The sequence below is a fragment of the Bombyx mandarina genome, chromosome 16 (assembly GCF_030267445.1).
Source record: "Bombyx mandarina strain Sakado chromosome 16, ASM3026744v2".
In the NCBI taxonomy this organism is placed as follows: Eukaryota; Metazoa; Arthropoda; class Insecta; order Lepidoptera; family Bombycidae; genus Bombyx; species Bombyx mandarina.
In genome coordinates, this window is record NC_143222.1 from 5,829,550 (window position 1) to 5,845,669 (window position 16,120).

A 16,120-nucleotide genomic window follows, 5' to 3' on the forward strand; every position below is an offset into this window, starting at 1 on the left:
CATCTGCAGCGGGTCCTTTGTTCGTAACAAGGACGGCGCCTGGTCCAAGAGAGTGAGATTCGCTTTGGCGACGGATCTGTTGCACGGACGACACGGGGTCCCGATCCCAGCCAATACTTTAACAACACTTAATAGACATTTTCATTTGGTACATGTGATTTTGTTTTATTCGAATTGTGGTATATAAAATTTTCGGAGACAATGCAGATTTCATTCAATACAAAATTTAGTATCTCATTGTAACTATGGTATTAAAATAACATGTGTATCTTTTAAAATTAAATTAATTTATTAGTTGAAAATCAGTGCCATTGCAGTGATGTACTCATTATTAAAAAATAGTACTGTGTAATATATTTATTATTTTTGAAGTTATTTGGTAAAACGAGAAATTGCCATTTGTTTTTTTTTCTTTGCAGAATAACAAGGCCTTACAGGAGGCCTGCAGTGTGTTAGAAGAACAACTGACAGACTTGGAAAAACTCACCGATATCCATGAACTCAAAAACAAAGATCTTGAGGTACGATATGGAAATTAACCTAAAATTATTGCTAATGTAAAATGATATGAAATTTGATAGTTGATGTATATAGAGCTTTTTTTGAGTAAGACTATGCATGTTTTGAAATTCGCAAATAAATGGAAGAACAACTATATTCTATATGGTATATTTTGAAAGTCTCATTAAAAATTTTTTTTATAGTGAATTATTATTCAGTACCTTTTCAAAATACGAGATTATTTATCTTCATGTTTTTAATTTCAGAATGAGCTACAACGCGCACGTTCGGAATTAGACTTGTGTCGAACACGACTATGTGAGGTTGAAAAGCAGGCGGCGGAGCGCGGGGCGGCGGCCACGCTCGCCGGCACACTGCACGAGGAGGCGCAGGAACAAGCCAAGCATGCCCGGGATCAACTGCAGATGCTGCGGGCACGTACACACATGCTCGCTTTGAGACCGTGAACGTGCTCAATCCGCGGCTCATTATTGGCTGTTACTTGTAGCGCGTTTGCTTGTCAGCCGATATCCTTGCTAGAGTAAAAAAGCGGGGACCTTTTGCTAAAAAAATCAATATTGATAATATCAATAGTGCTGTCAATGCCAAATTTTTAATGGATTTATCAAGTGTGTTCGAAAACCGTTCATCACTTGCGCATTAATCAGTGTGCTAATATGTCTTAATGCGCGAGTTATAGATAAGCCCTTGTCTTAACTAACAACAAAATCGAGTTAAATTGTTCAATTAACGGTAGGCAGCGGCTTGGCTCTGCCCCTTGCACTGCTGAAGTCCATAGGTGACGATAACCACTCATTACCAGGTGGGCGTATGTTAGTCTACCTACAGGGGCAATAAAATAAAAAAATGTGTAGATATGGTAGTTCATATTTTATTATAAGAATTTCACCTTTCTCGGAAACGTCGACGAGTAAATACATAGTCATGATGTTCGATAATTTCGCCCTTAGGAACGGCTGGACAACCGCGAGGAGCAGGTGTTGGCGCTGGAGGGGCGCGTGGCGGAGCTGGAGAGCGCGCGGCTCGGCGCCGACAGCACGCTGCAGGGCGCCGCGCGCCGCCTGCGCGACCTGCACGAGGAGTGCGCCGCGCTGCGCACCCGCGCGCACCAGCACCACGCGCACGCGCTGCAGCTGCAGGCCGCGCTGGCCGACGCGCAGGTACCGCCGCCCTCTCGACATGTGCTCTCATTATAACTACTTTGTATTTGAAGAACAGGACCCTCTTGAGATATTAGTACATCTATTCAAACTCTACCACTGGCTGTATATCAAGCCGGGGATGGATTTACACTAGGGGCAGTCAGAGCAAGTGCCCAGGGCGGTAAATTTTTTAGGGTGCCAAATTTTTTAAGTAAAGCTTTTTTTTAGTCATCGATATTGCTCAATAAAATTAATTAATTGTAATAATTAATAAAAAAAATTAATTTATAATTCAGGAAATTTAATTCATCCAATATTTGTGAATAAATTTTGGCACTTTTGGTAAAAATTAATAATCAAAATGATTTAATCAATTTATCTCCTTAGCGATTTAAAATAATAACCGATTTTTCTTCCCTTACACAAAATCTATAACTGTTAGAAAAAAAAAAAAAAATTATTTATATTTTTGGAATATATGACATAATATGATAAAGTTTCCGCAATAAATTAGTTAATTTAAATTTGAAAAATAAAATATGTAAACTATAAATTTAGGTAAAATTCCAGTATTGGGGCAGATTTTTTTCCGGTGCATTAAGTTTAAATCCGGCCCTGATATCAAGCTTCCTACTCTGTAACTTGAGCTGTGAAAGAGACTGGACAAACAAATATGAAATTAATTATTAATTTAGGAGGAGTTAGCGGCGGCTCGGGAGGCTGCGGAAGCCGCAACGGCCTGGTGGCGCACCAGGGAAACCAAAGCTGACGCTACGCTGCGACAACAAGCCAAACTAATCGACTTCCTACAGGTAATGTATTCTGCACAAATACTATCAACTTAAAAGTAGTGAATGTTGAATTGAATAACTAAATTATTACAATAGATCTATTAAAATTCCAGAAGCAGACTCCAATAATTAACAGAAATTAATTTATCAATATTATATTGTACAGGCCAAAGTGGAGGAAGCTAATCGCAAAAAGTGTTCGCTGAGCAATAAATTGTTCGGTCGCTCCGGGCGGAGGTCAGCCGCTTCACCACCACTGCGGCGTGCCAATAGGTAACCTCGGTGATTCATTAGTCGCAAACTTTCCCTGCCCTGCTTTTTTGTATTTTTTTTATTGCTTATATGGGTGGACGAGCTCACAGCCCACCTGATGTTAAGTGGTTACTGGAGCCCATAGACATCCACAACGTAAATGCGCCACCCACCTTGAGACATAAGTTCCAAAGTCTCAGTATAGTTACAACGGCTGCCCCACCCTTCAAATCGAAACGCATTACTGCTTCACGGCAGAAATAAGCAGGGCGGTGGTACCTACCCGTGCGGACTCACAAGAGGTCCTACCACCAGCTGAAGTTAAGCAACCCCAGAACAACGTGAATTGCGTCTTTCAAAGCAATGCCTTCTCCTTTGCAGAGAACTACGCGAAGAAGTAGAAAGACTACGAGCGAAACTCGCCTCTAGTGCCAGCGACGTCAAGTATGTGACACTGTAACAAGTCTAGAAAGAGATAAGAAAGAAAGTTGAGAATAGACGTATAAAAGACATTTTATCTAAAATGGTCTATCTATCTAGACCAACAAAATTATACTTATTTTTAAATCATCAAGTAATAGTAATCCATCAACTTAATTATAACACCTTGCCAAATATATATATGTCGGGGGAGATACAGATGGAACGTTTTTAAAAAGTGTGACGTCAGCATTGCTGACGTCACGGTTATTGCTTTGTTGACGATAACTCATGTTTGGGTTTCCGAAACAAAACTTCACGAGAACTTCACAAGAACTTCGTATATTGCACGAGAAGCATAACAACGTTACAGAGATATCCGTACAGTACAACGGCTCGGACACGAATCAATCAGTGCTAGACAGCACGGCCGTATTTATGGGGCTTCGTACCCGTGAGCGTGTTGACACGTTTTAAACACGTGAGCGTGTTTACACGTTTTTCAAACACGTGAGCGGGTTTACACGTTTTTCAAACACGTTTTAAAGTATTGAAATTACAATAAAAGGAACTGTTTAACATTAATTTCTTATCACAGAGTAATTAGTTGATGATCAGTAGGTAAATAGTCATATTTGCGCCGACATATACATATATAGTTAATTTAATTTTTAATTGAATAATATTTAAATGAAAATTCATACGTCTGTCATAAAAAAAAATTGTGTTCAGTTTGTCTTTATGAATAAGTTTTGTCTGATATTTGACAAATTTATCTATGAGACATTTTGTTTAGTAAGTAAATATATTTATTTACAGTTGTCCTCCTACACCGAAAACAAGTAATTCGAAAACTAAATCCTCAGTTAATGGGTAAATAATTTTTTTTTCGATTATGTATTGTGAGTTATTTTTAAAATTACTAACACATATTGTTGTATTTTTAGACTGAAGAAATACATAGACACCCCAGATGGAGTTGAAGATAATTCCGTGGAGATAATATGGTAAATATTATAAGTTAAGGAATGTTACATCTCAGCCCAAAACTTACACACTTTTAAACGAAAAATCGGAGGGTAAGAAAAACCATAAAGTTCATAGTTGTAATAATGCATAATGCAATTTGTCCTTCTGTATTCGCTATTTCTATTGTACCATTTTTTGTAATATTCCTTTGTACAAGGAATAAATAAAAAGCTGCATTACCTAAATAACTGAACAACAAATCATCATCATCATTTACCGTGTCCAATATTTCTTTACAAGCAAATATAACAAACCTGGATTCGTGGGTAGTTTTTTCTAGGTGTCTCAACTTTTAACTAAAACTTCATATCAATTATGAAATGAATTTCTATATTAAAAATCGCAATACCTTAAAATTACATTAGACCTAATTACAATTTCAAATAACAATCGTTTCAATAAACAATTCATGCACGTGTTGCCTCCTGTGTGCTTAGTGCGAGTTTCTTAACGTTCTCGATAGCGTAAAAGTTAGCTCATATTTGTATGGAATGGGATCGTTTGCGTACGTTTGCCGCTAGGGGCGCTGTTCCAACTGCATACAAAATTGGGTTAACTTTTACGCTATCGAAAACGTTAAGAAACTCGCACTAAGTACACAACTCGCTCGCGTGTCTAATGTTGGTAACGTGGGGCAGGTCGGACGGCGGACGCGACACGATGGCGGCGCGGTGGTCGGACGGCGCGTTGAGACTCGCGGGCGGCGGGCGCGAGCTGCGAGCCACGCTACTGTCTCCCGACGCTAAAAACTTACCGCAGACCGAAATTAATAGGGCGTTTACGGTAACTTATTTCATCTTCAAATATTATTTTTTTAAGCTTAGCCCTTCGAGCGCGAATCGTCGATATATCGATTCTCTATTAATTCGTGTAATGTGCTGTGCGTCGGAATATCGACTATTTGCACAGCTTGCATAAGGGTATTAGATATCGACCTGTACGGACGTGTCTTAGTACACGCACATTTTTAAAAGCTTTATTAAGTTAATAAATAACATTTAGAAATAATCATTTAATTTTTTTTTGCTGTTAAATTAACATTGATTTTTGTATATTTTTTTTGAGTTAATATTTTACATAAGGTAATTTTTTCAAAAATCCTTTAACTATATTTGCAAAATATGAGAAAATAAGCTCATCACTAAAGTGGTTAAAGAAAACAATCCCTTATACAGGTTAAGCTGGAGAATTCAGTCAGAGGGAGCGAGGCCACAGTCGTGTGTTCCACTATATCTGACAGAACGGAATGGATTTCTAAATTACAAGCGGTTCCTGCTCCGACGACTGGGTACATGCCGACCGTCCTAGCGCGACTGGAAACGAAGCCATTCTCTGCACTGTACTTCGCGCCAGATGTCGTCGCCATCGGTATGGAATACGTTTATTATTACAGACTAGCTGACCCGGCAGACTTCGTAGTGCCTCAGTCGATAAATAAAAGACCTAAACTTTTGTATAAAATAAACTTAAAACAAACAAAAGGAATCCGTCCGACGGGGGACACATCAAAGGAAAAACAAAATTGTTATTTTTATTTAATTCCGAGCATTTTAATATTTATCGACCTTTTAAACCTTCTCTGGACTTCCACAAATAATTCAAGACCAAAATTAGCCAAATCGGTTCAGCCGTTCTCGAGTTTTAGCAAGACTAACGAACAGCAATTCATTTTTATATATAGAGATTATTACAGATGAAATCCCATGAACTATTAAACATAGTATTAGATTTTCAGTTAAGATTTTTATACATTAATGACTCAACAATATTTTGTAAAGTAGACTTAAATGTATGGCTAGTACTTTTAAACAGCGCAATGTGAAAATATTGTCCATTATTGCCACTATAAACGGTGTTGAAGAGTAACGATTGACAGACAGTTGAACATAGGATATTACTAATGCAAACTGTTGCTCGGACGGCTTGCGCTCGGTGTGAAGCTATTGTTACGCGCTGGGGTTCGGGATAAATAAAAATACTACCGGAGTACAACTTAAAAGTGTATTAGCACTTAGAACACTTAAAACACTTCACAAACACTTTAAAATTCTCAATTCGCTTGTTCCGCTTCGCTTCAGGTGATCCGTTTGCTGTTTCGCTCCGAGCAGCTTTTATAGCCGATACCCCATCCCTAGAATTATCGAGAATATTCCGCACATCTCTAGTAGTAGCTCCCGCTATCTGACAATAGATGGCGTTGTACTTCTCGAGCGTTGTAGGTCCTTCGTTATTTGTTCGACTATTCGGCGATAGATGGCGGTACTCTTACCGGCTTAACAATATCGGCGCTTGAAAGGCAAACATGACTAAGCGACAATGCGTGAACTTTTCAGTAGACTAATTTAAAGTTGAAATACCTGAAAAAAATCTATTTTAACGAATCTAGCTGTAGGATTGAAATTATTTTAATAGACGTAATCACGTTTGCCTTTCAAGCGTTCTGTTCTGTTCTGTTCTTAGCTCCAAGCCATTATTGCTATAACAAACGGTGTTTGTAGAGTAACGATTGATAGTTGAACACTAGTAATATGCTGTCAGGTTGCTCGGAGGGCCTGCGCTCGTTGCGCGGCTGCGTGCAGGTGGCGGGCGCGGGGCGCGTGGCGGCGCTGCAGCTGTGCGGCGGGCGCGCGGTGCTGCTGCGGCGCGGCGCGGTGCTGCACGCCGCCCGCCCCGCGCTGCTCTCCGCCCTGCGCCGCGCCGCCAGCCTGCGCCCCGCGCTGCCCGTCACCGAGCTCACCTTACCAGACGCTGGAACTCCGCACATTATTAAGGTACGTGTAATTCGTGTAATGTCCACGCAGGTAGGTACCACCGCCCTACCTATTTCTGCCGTGAAGCAGTAATGCGTTTCGGTTTGAAGGGTAGGGCAGCCGTTGTAACTATACTTGAGACCTTAGAACTTATATCTCAAGGTGGGTGGCGCATTTACGTCGTAGATGTCTATAGGCTCCAGTAACCACTTCACACCAGGTGGGCTGTGAGCTCGTCAACACATATAGGCAATAAAAAAAATAAAAAATAAAATTTAATTGCCTCAACCTCTGAACAAGCACACGACGAACCTGGTGCTAAGTGATTACCGGAACTCATAGGCTAAGTTCACATGACCGCGCGGTACAAGATCAATCTAAGCAGTATTTATTGTTCACATAATAGCGCGGTACCGCGCGGTGTGCTGCGACTCGCGCGCAAGTCCTTGTACCGCGCGTGGCGCGCGCGGTACAAGCTCTGCAAAACTGTATCTACCAGTTCAGCTGATCCGTGCGGTTTGAGACGGACAGACGCATAGATCAAAGAAAAATGAGTACCTAGCGAAGGCGATATTGTGTCTATCGATATTAAATAGTTTTCAACGCAATCATATAAAAAATGAAAAGATGCAACTGACATCCTAAACTAGGTAGTTAAAAAATTTTATTCGTGTAGTCTCAGGTCGGGATATAAAGTTACAAAAAGGCTTGAAGAAAGTCTTTCAATTAAAATAGAATGCACCCAGTATCGTCTTTGTCTTCTTCTCCGACGTCTCAGTTTTCGGTATAAAATTAATAAGCAAATTGCTTCCTCCACGTCCATTCTCAATCAATGTTGATGCCAGACTCTCGCGCGTACATTCTGTCATGTGAACGCTACCACTGCGCGGTGACGCGCGATACCGCGCGATAATATGAACTTAGCCATAGATGTCACCCGTGAGTGCCGCTACCGACCTTGAGAGATCGAAATCTCAGATGTATGCCTATCGTATTGTAGGGTTCCTTCAAATAAATGTGAAGAATCATGGTGGCCACCTATGCGAGCTTACCATAAATGCAACCAGTAGCGTAGCTACCCAGGGGCTAGGCAGGGCAGTGCCCCGGGGCCCTCAAGCTCAGGGGGCCCTCGAATCCTTACCAAAAATCTCGATCGAACTGAACTTTTGGAAATTTCTCCTATTTTCAAAATAAATATGACAGGCTGCTACCCCACTTTTGACATCTCAGATGAGAGAAATTCAAATGTTATGCTTAGGGAATTCCCCTAAATTCTTTCTGTAGGTTGGCAGTGTTGTCAATTTGACGGATAGTGATAATAATATAGAAATTTTACCTTCCAATAAAATTTGTATTATGTTTCCTAAGACGTCCGAAGTCCATTATGAGAGTACATCGTATGATTTCCACTGCAGGTCGCTAAATTTGACTACTTCCGTTTCCTAAGTCCCACCTACAGCGCCCTCTATAACGTCTGGAACCGAACCAACAAGCAAAGACAAGCCGCCATATTTGTCATTGTTCGGCTCATAATGATGGATGTAGCCCCAGGAAGACATTATCTGGACTTCGGACGTCTTAGGAAACATAATACAAATTTTATTGGAAGGTAAAATTTCTATATTATGTGTTCCGTTTGACGTCCGAAGTCCATTATGAGAGACTGTTTGTTATCTCCTGGTGGCTTGTATTTGAAATAAAATAATATTTATTTAAAAAGCAACAATGTGACTTATTATGTTTAATTAAGCAAAGCTTAAATTAAGCACATAATTTAAATTAATTGAAGGTAACCGTATAATATTACCCACTTAATTCAAATCGACCTAATAAGATTTAGGACGAAAATACTGAGAAAGATTTCTCAGAATTTATATCAGTGTTTGATGCATTAATAAGTTTTTGATAGAACTTTCTAAAAGTATGCTCAAGTTGTCAGTTAGCTTTAGCTAAAATATCATTAATTTGGTAATTTCCTACCCAGTTTAAAGTTTTCACCAGCGCTCTACAGCTTCCAACTGAGGCCTGAATACCTGAGTCTCCTAAAAGACTTTTAGCCAACTACTAATCCTCGCTGCAGTAGCTGGCTTAGTGGAGCCTTTAGTTGCTAAGAATAGATTACTAATATTCCCACTGGTTTGCTGTGTCATATTCACTAGATTGCGTAGCCAGTATACTGCATCGATGATCAATTGGTCAGGAGCAGCCACGAATGTCCAACTGGACTGTTGGTGTGAAGATCAATTAGTTTTCGACCCAAATATCGGTTAATTTAGAAGGTGCAGGCTTTGTCAAGGAAATAGATTTCAGTATGTTTCACTGTCGGGCTCGAAGCTATTTTTATATCCGATATAGTTTCACAAACGGACGCTATATAACAGACTTATAAACTAGAATGGTCCGGTAGTAGAGACCATGAGATAAATACAGATAACAGAGAAATCTAGCTACATTTGCTAATTCGGGTACACGAGAATTAATACATTTTCTTGACAAAACCTTACCCCTTATTCCAAATAGGGGCATATGTTCTTATCGTAGACTCTCTCCAGCACGATAATAGTAAGTTTCTCTCCTGCCGATGTCCATATCCCTGTCAGCGTGTCCCACCCAAAATGAGCCAAGCTTCCAGGTGTAGATTGCTGACTTAGCCTGGCGGTAGCATTGTCAGTGTCCACCAGACTGGTGTTCAGATCTCTGAGCTTCGCTCGCTTGAGGGCAGGTGATTTCAGGTGTGGCCTCCACAGGGGCTTCTTGCACTTGGGTACCACTAGTATGTACCGACCTGAGGTTGAGTTGAGGTGGTCCAGCACTCTGGATATCAGACTGAGCGGCGGAAACGGCCATGCTAGTCAGTAATGCCAAGATCTGCTGAACGCGTTGTAGAGGCAGGCGTTCGAGTTTTGCTTTGATGGGTGGACGAGCTCACAGCTCACCTGGTATTAAGTGGTCACTGGAGCCCATAGACGTCTAGAACGTAAATGCGCCACCCACCTTGAGATATAAGATCTAAGGTCTCAAGTATAGTTACAACGGCTGCCCCACCCTTCAGAGACGCACTACTGCTTTAGAGCAAAATACCTACTCGCGCGGACTCACAAGAGGTCCTACCACGAGCAACATAGTTTGTTACCCATGAGCGGTCCGAGACGCGAACAAGTTCCCCACTGGCTGAATAGCCTAGTGGTTGCTTTTTCTGTGAGATACCACTCCAAGCCGCCGCGATTGCGTAAGAGGTGGCCGGCTTCAGTGTTGTACAGTCCCGGTAGGTGGTGAGGGAGAAGTACAACTTTGAGGTGGTCTATTAAGTTAATCAATTTTCCAGTCAGATCTAGCAATTATCGTGACCGGGTTCCTCCCTCGTTCTTTATGTAGGAAAATTCTGTTCTGTTGTTTACAAGGGCTCCCCACTGAATGTCCGACGCGTCGGTGATGACGTGGTTCGTGGCCATTCTCTGTGGATGAATTGGTGTGCTCTGACTGACTTTCTCTAACCACCAATCCAGCTCTATACGTACCTCGTCCGAATACTGCTTTGGTAAATGAGGATACCTCTTGAGCTTGTTGCTGTGGTACTGCAAGGACTCGGCAAAGCAACTTTCCCCGGTGGGTGATGAAAGTCGCAAAGTTGAGATATCCTAAGAGGCTTTGCGCCTGCTTTAGGTTCCAACCGCCGGCAGCAAATCGCACGAGCAAATTCTTGGGCAGGGACTTTGTCTTGGATTTGGTGTCCCATAAGATTCCCAGAAAGTCTATCAAGCTCGTCAGTGTCATAACCGGTTGCTTAGATGGGTGGACGAGTTCACAGCTTACCTGGTGTTAAGTGGTTACTGGAGCCATAGACATTACAGCGTAAATGCCGCCACCCACCTTGAGATATGAGTTCTAAGGTCTCAGTATAGTTACTTGAGATTTCAACAAGTCTTTTGCCCTTGTAGGCAGACGAGCATACGGCCCACCTGAAGGTGAATAGTTACAGTCGCCCATGGACTTCAGCAACGCCAGGGGCAGAGCCAAGCCGCTGCCTACTGCTTAATTCTCTCCACAAGCCTCGTTTGAAGAAGGACATGTCATAGCGCTCGGGAAACACCGTGGAGGGAGCTCATTCCATAGCCAGATGGTACGTGGCAAAAAAGACCTCTGGAAACGCACTGTCAATGAACACAGCGGTTCCAGATAATATGGATGAGCTTTGCTCCGATGGCGGGAGGTGTTCTGCCCTGGTGTACAAGCAGATAATCACTAGTCGCAGACCCTTCTGGCGAAGTATTTCGGCTATTCAGTTTGTCACTGAAGCAAAAATCCGCGGTGGTGCAGCTAAGCCGAATGGCAGACATATCATCTGAAGTAGACGACCCTGATAACTGATCCCGAGAAACCTCATTGATAGATGATAATAGGCCTGGCTCAAATCCAGTTTGACATTCCAATCTGTTATAAAACTTAGGAACTCGTTGATGGTGGAAAAGGTGAAAACGACTGTTTCATGTACTTGTTCAATGCCCTGAGGTTGAAAATTGTTCGATTTTTTTATTGGTCTTGGGAAGTATGAAAAGAGGAAATATGAAAGACGGTGCCGGGGGTGCGGGTTCTAAAACTCTATTGAATTAAATTTTGGATTTTGATTGACATCAAGTTATTATTAATTTCAATATTACGTTTGGTGGATCGAGTCCAGGTGTTTCGATATAGTCTTAGACATCCGCCTGAAAATGCTGTTGATTTATTTTTATTTCCTGATTTTCGTTCCACTTTGTACTTGTTCCCCCCTCCCCCCGTTTTTCTTGCTGAGGAATTATTTGGATAACATCGCTCAGAATATCGGTTTTCGGCCTCTTTAGATGTATTGGAATGTGGCCTAGCTCGACATGGCTTTGCATTGGCAGTACAAGCCGAGGGTTCCGGCGATGCGGGCCGGATGCGAGTAGCAGATGGTGCCGCTTTTGTAATTTATCAATACCACCAATTTTCTGTATATATGCCAATAATAAGTTGGGGTTAAACATATAATCACAAGAAGATATTTTCTCTATATCTTCCCTGATATATCTATCCTTTAATTTCTTTATGAAATATCGACGACGCTATCGTATAACCTCGGCTCGCTTACCGAAAATTATTTGAAGGATATCGTTAGAAACTTTTATAGGCGAAATCGTTACCGAATAGCGATTTAAACTTTTCGTAAATGGCGGAAGTATTAAGCTGAAAATTCTCTGAATTTGACCAGTCGGCAAGGTTTTGTATGGCAGCATAACGCATTCGTTCTGTGCCAAGGAAAACTTTTTGAACCTCTGAATACTGCACCGCGTTCCAAGTCGGCTAGTCAAATCTTTGCATATCTGGTTTTTTATAGAAACGCTCAAATTTCAAAACCTACCCGCTTCTGGTAACGGACGGTCTGGTGGCGGACGTAAAAACTATTCGTCGTTGTCTAATTTCGATTGGAAGTTGAAACCACATCAGACATTATTATTATAAGATGTTGGTATTTGTAAGTGTAAAGGCGGGACCACTGGTGCACGACCAGCAATAGCATGATTCGAAGTTAAAATATTATTCACATGACTTACCCATTATTGCGACAGTAAGTCAAACCTTTTATTCAGATCTCGCGACCAGTCACGCTTTCGAAGTTTTCTTGCTGGTCCCTCGTCTTTATTTTCCGACGAACCCGAACAAATATCCGAAGAAATCGAAGAACTATCCTCACTTAAATTTTACTTTGAAAAGGCGCGATAACCTCATCACTCATTGTAGAGCCTTGGAGGTTTCACGAAACGGAAGATAATCATAACACTTGTTTGAAACAAACTTTCTACTTCAAATCTCGAAAGTTGCTTATAACATTTTAAATTACTAACTTCTTAAAATATTAACGACTGCACGTGGGAAAAAACGACGCAACAATGACAAATATGGCGGCTTGTCTTTGCTTGTTGGTTCGGTTCCAGACGTTATAGAGGGCGCTGTAGGTGGGACTTAGGAAACGGAAGTAGTCAAATTTAGCGACCTGCAGTGGAAATCATACGATGTACTCTCATAATGGACTTCGGACGTCAAACGGAACACATAATATGTGCGTTTTATTATTCATCGAGGTGTGTTTTATTGTGAATTCGAGTTAGGATTATTTTTTTCGAGAACGGTTAAAAAATTAGCACTGTATCCGGAGTAAGCTCGTAGAGGCCGCGCGACGCGCTACTAGCATTCTAGCGCACCGCCAAGGAGATACGATACACCGACGCGGTGTATCGCGTCCCGACCCTGCAGGCTGGTTCTGGTCCAGCGGGGTATTCCGGGTCAACAGCGGCATCGTCTGGGCGGCCTGACGGGCTGCCGTACCGAGACGGCCAATGTTTCAGAGCCTTTGATTCGCCTCGAAGGCTCCGTCGGCCGGGCGCCCTTGGGCTGAGCTGCGCTGTCTGGTTGTAGTGTTGACCGCGGTAACCCCGTTACCTCATCCGGGTTCTGACCTCGGAGGGGATCGGACACTTGGGCGAAGAGTGCAGGGGAGTCGTTTAGTGGGTAAGGCCCTGAACACGTCCTTGGGCCGGCGGTCTCGCAGTCGCGGACCAGTCCCACATACCGCGCGCGCCCCCTAGGCGCGGAGACCTCGTAGGAGGTTCGGAGCCCAGCCCAAAAAAAAAAAAGGCCCGACCATTATATAATAAACCCTTGAATCTTCTCTATTTCGTTTTATTAGCCAAACCTACACCAAGTATTAATTGTAATTTATGTTGTTACTGTTTAATATTTTTAGTACCTGCCCTGCAGTGCACGAAAAAAAGCTTAAGTAGCTTAGCATTTTTAGAGTATTGGTATATTTCATATTTTTATTTGATCAAACCTAATCAGTTTACATAGCAATGGGGCCCCATTTTTTAATTTGCCCCAGGGCCCTTGGTTACCTAGCTACGCCACTGAATGCAACCTCTACTAATTACGCATATATTTATAAATATGGTCCGTTTTGATTTATTTTCACGATACTGTTCCTTTGTCGTGAAGTAATTGGTGAACGTTTGTTAAGTGCGTATTTCTATATAAAAAAATGTTACGTTCTTGCGGGATTTGAACACTGACCCAATCGCATCGCTCGATAAGGGTACACCTGGCATCTTATCCTTTAGGTTAAAGGTTTGGTATCGTTCGACGATTTTTTTACGTTTGTGATGGTTGCAGTGCCTCGCGAAGGATGTGACGTCGGGTCCCTGCGCGGCCGTCGCTTGCGGGAAGCGAGTGTTTCTGCTGCGCTTCGACGGCCCGTCTTCAGAGTTCAAGGTGTGTCGCTCGCTCTCGGTGGACCGCGCGCCGCTCTCGCTCCTGCTCACCGATGAGACTCTTTACATTGCCTCTGAGAGACCCCTAAAAGTGAACTTACCATCCGGCCCCCTCGAATCGTTCGCAGCGGAGGATGCAAGCATCGCTGCCGCAGCTAAAAACGGGTCTCCCCCTAGAGCCATACTGTTAATCCGACAGAATCCCGTTGAGATTCTGCTCTGTTACGCTGAATGTGGTGTCTTCGTCGATGACAACGGGCGACGTACTCGCAACGAAGATCCCAAATGGAGTCTGGCGGTCCACGAGTGGGAATTCGTCGCTCCGTTCTTATACGTCGTAGGAGAGGAGAAAGTGACTATTATTTATATAAATGATGAAGCCTATAAAGCTCCGCCTTGCACATGTGACACTGACTCGTTGACGTCGAGCGCGACTGAATGCTACTCGCCCCAAATTTTTAACTTAAAACTTCTGGAGCCGACTTTCTTGGGCGCGACCCAAAATGGCATCATTCTAAGAACGAGAGACGAGGACGGGTACAAAGTATCCCTACTGGATGGAATGGCCGCGTTTAGGAGTATCGGTGCGTCGGTTGAATCATTAGATACTGTATCAGCTAAAGGTTCGTCTACAGATTTGGCTCAATCAATGTCTGACTTATCTCCGCAAGATATCTCTCAAGAAAGTGTCGAAGCTCACACGGGATTCTTGGCCGATATAAGAATGAGAGCGCGGCAGCTTCGCGAGAAACAACGTAAAGATAAATCGCCCGACGATGTCATTAAACAAATATTGACCACAGAAGTGGGCCTCAAACGGTTATCAAAGGGACGCAAATCTCCGGTTTCGACCTCTGAATTCGATTCAGACTCGACTGAAAGTGAAGAAAAGACGACCGAGTCCTCAAAACACACGGCGGATATTTGTGCGGAAATGTTTACTAGACAAGTTCGTTTTCAGTAAAGCGAACAACATTACAATAATATACGAATATTTTGTTGTCAAGTTTCACTTTACTGTTCGACTAAGTTAAATGTAATTTTATATTGCATATTAATGTATCTTTAATCTAGAAGTTGTAGCGAAAGAATATAGCCAAAAATTACTTAAAACCAAAACTGGTGAAATGTTTGTCCTAACTCATAAACTACGACGACAATTGTCTTTCTTGTTGGTACTCGTATTAATCTTATTCCATTATTTAACATTAGCGTAGAAATTTGAAAACTAATTATAAATGACTTATGCTGTTTTGGCTTTCATAAAATCTCTGTACCTGATTTTAATGCTAAGGTTACTTAAAATATTAATGTCTCAGTTCGAGAAATCTTCTACTTCCAATTTGTAATTGTAATTATTTAATTAATTTTAGATTGCAGTGTTATCATCTGATTGCGCAACAAAAACTTTTTATTATTTATTTTTAATTTTAAGAAATGGTTTAGTTTGTATGCACGACATTTTAATGATTTTCTTAAGTATGCAGAAAAGTTTTGGTACTTTCTATTTTGCTTCAATTTACGTTGTAATTGTAGAATTTTGTCGGTTTTTTACTTAATACGTCTGTGATTTCGTATATATTAGCTTTTATCTTTATTGTGTTTTACTGTAAACATTATATGTTATTAAAATGTGAATTCTAAGTAAATTGCTTATATTTTTTTTCTAGTTATTCATTTACGAATTTGATTGCTACACGTTTCGAATAGACTCATTATAGAACTTGTGAAACTCAACGAAAACTGCTTTGAAGATTTGTCCATTTAGAGAAATACGTAGCGTACTATTATAATATCCTCTGGTTCCTAGCTTTGCTTCCATCATCACCTTTCCCGAATAGCATCAGCAGTTACGATCTTTTATTAGAGAACAATGCCCTCCCTATCCAGTCAGTCCTATTCCTAATTCCAGACGGCATGGTTGCCGTCAT

General features: G+C 41.7%; 1 protein-coding gene across 2 annotated transcripts in view; it reads left to right on the top strand.

Annotated features, from left to right (window-relative positions):
• Positions 1-15,838, top strand: part of LOC114246781 (uncharacterized) — a 41,341-nt gene extending 25,503 nt beyond the window's left edge. For both annotated transcript variants that reach the window (XM_089733731.1, XM_089733732.1), the window contains 12 exons: positions 420-521; positions 768-935; positions 1,473-1,682; positions 2,360-2,476; positions 2,622-2,728; positions 3,089-3,151; positions 3,947-4,000; positions 4,075-4,134; positions 4,795-4,939; positions 5,332-5,524; positions 6,695-6,927; positions 14,092-15,838. In XM_089733731.1, coding sequence (XP_089589857.1) covers positions 420-521; positions 768-935; positions 1,473-1,682; positions 2,360-2,476; positions 2,622-2,728; positions 3,089-3,151; positions 3,947-4,000; positions 4,075-4,134; positions 4,795-4,939; positions 5,332-5,524; positions 6,695-6,927; positions 14,092-15,153 — 2,514 coding nt within the window. In that variant the 3' untranslated portion in view covers positions 15,154-15,838. The remainder of the gene's footprint in view (positions 1-419; positions 522-767; positions 936-1,472; positions 1,683-2,359; positions 2,477-2,621; positions 2,729-3,088; positions 3,152-3,946; positions 4,001-4,074; positions 4,135-4,794; positions 4,940-5,331; positions 5,525-6,694; positions 6,928-14,091) is intronic.
• The last annotated feature ends 282 nt before the right edge of the window (positions 15,839-16,120 follow it).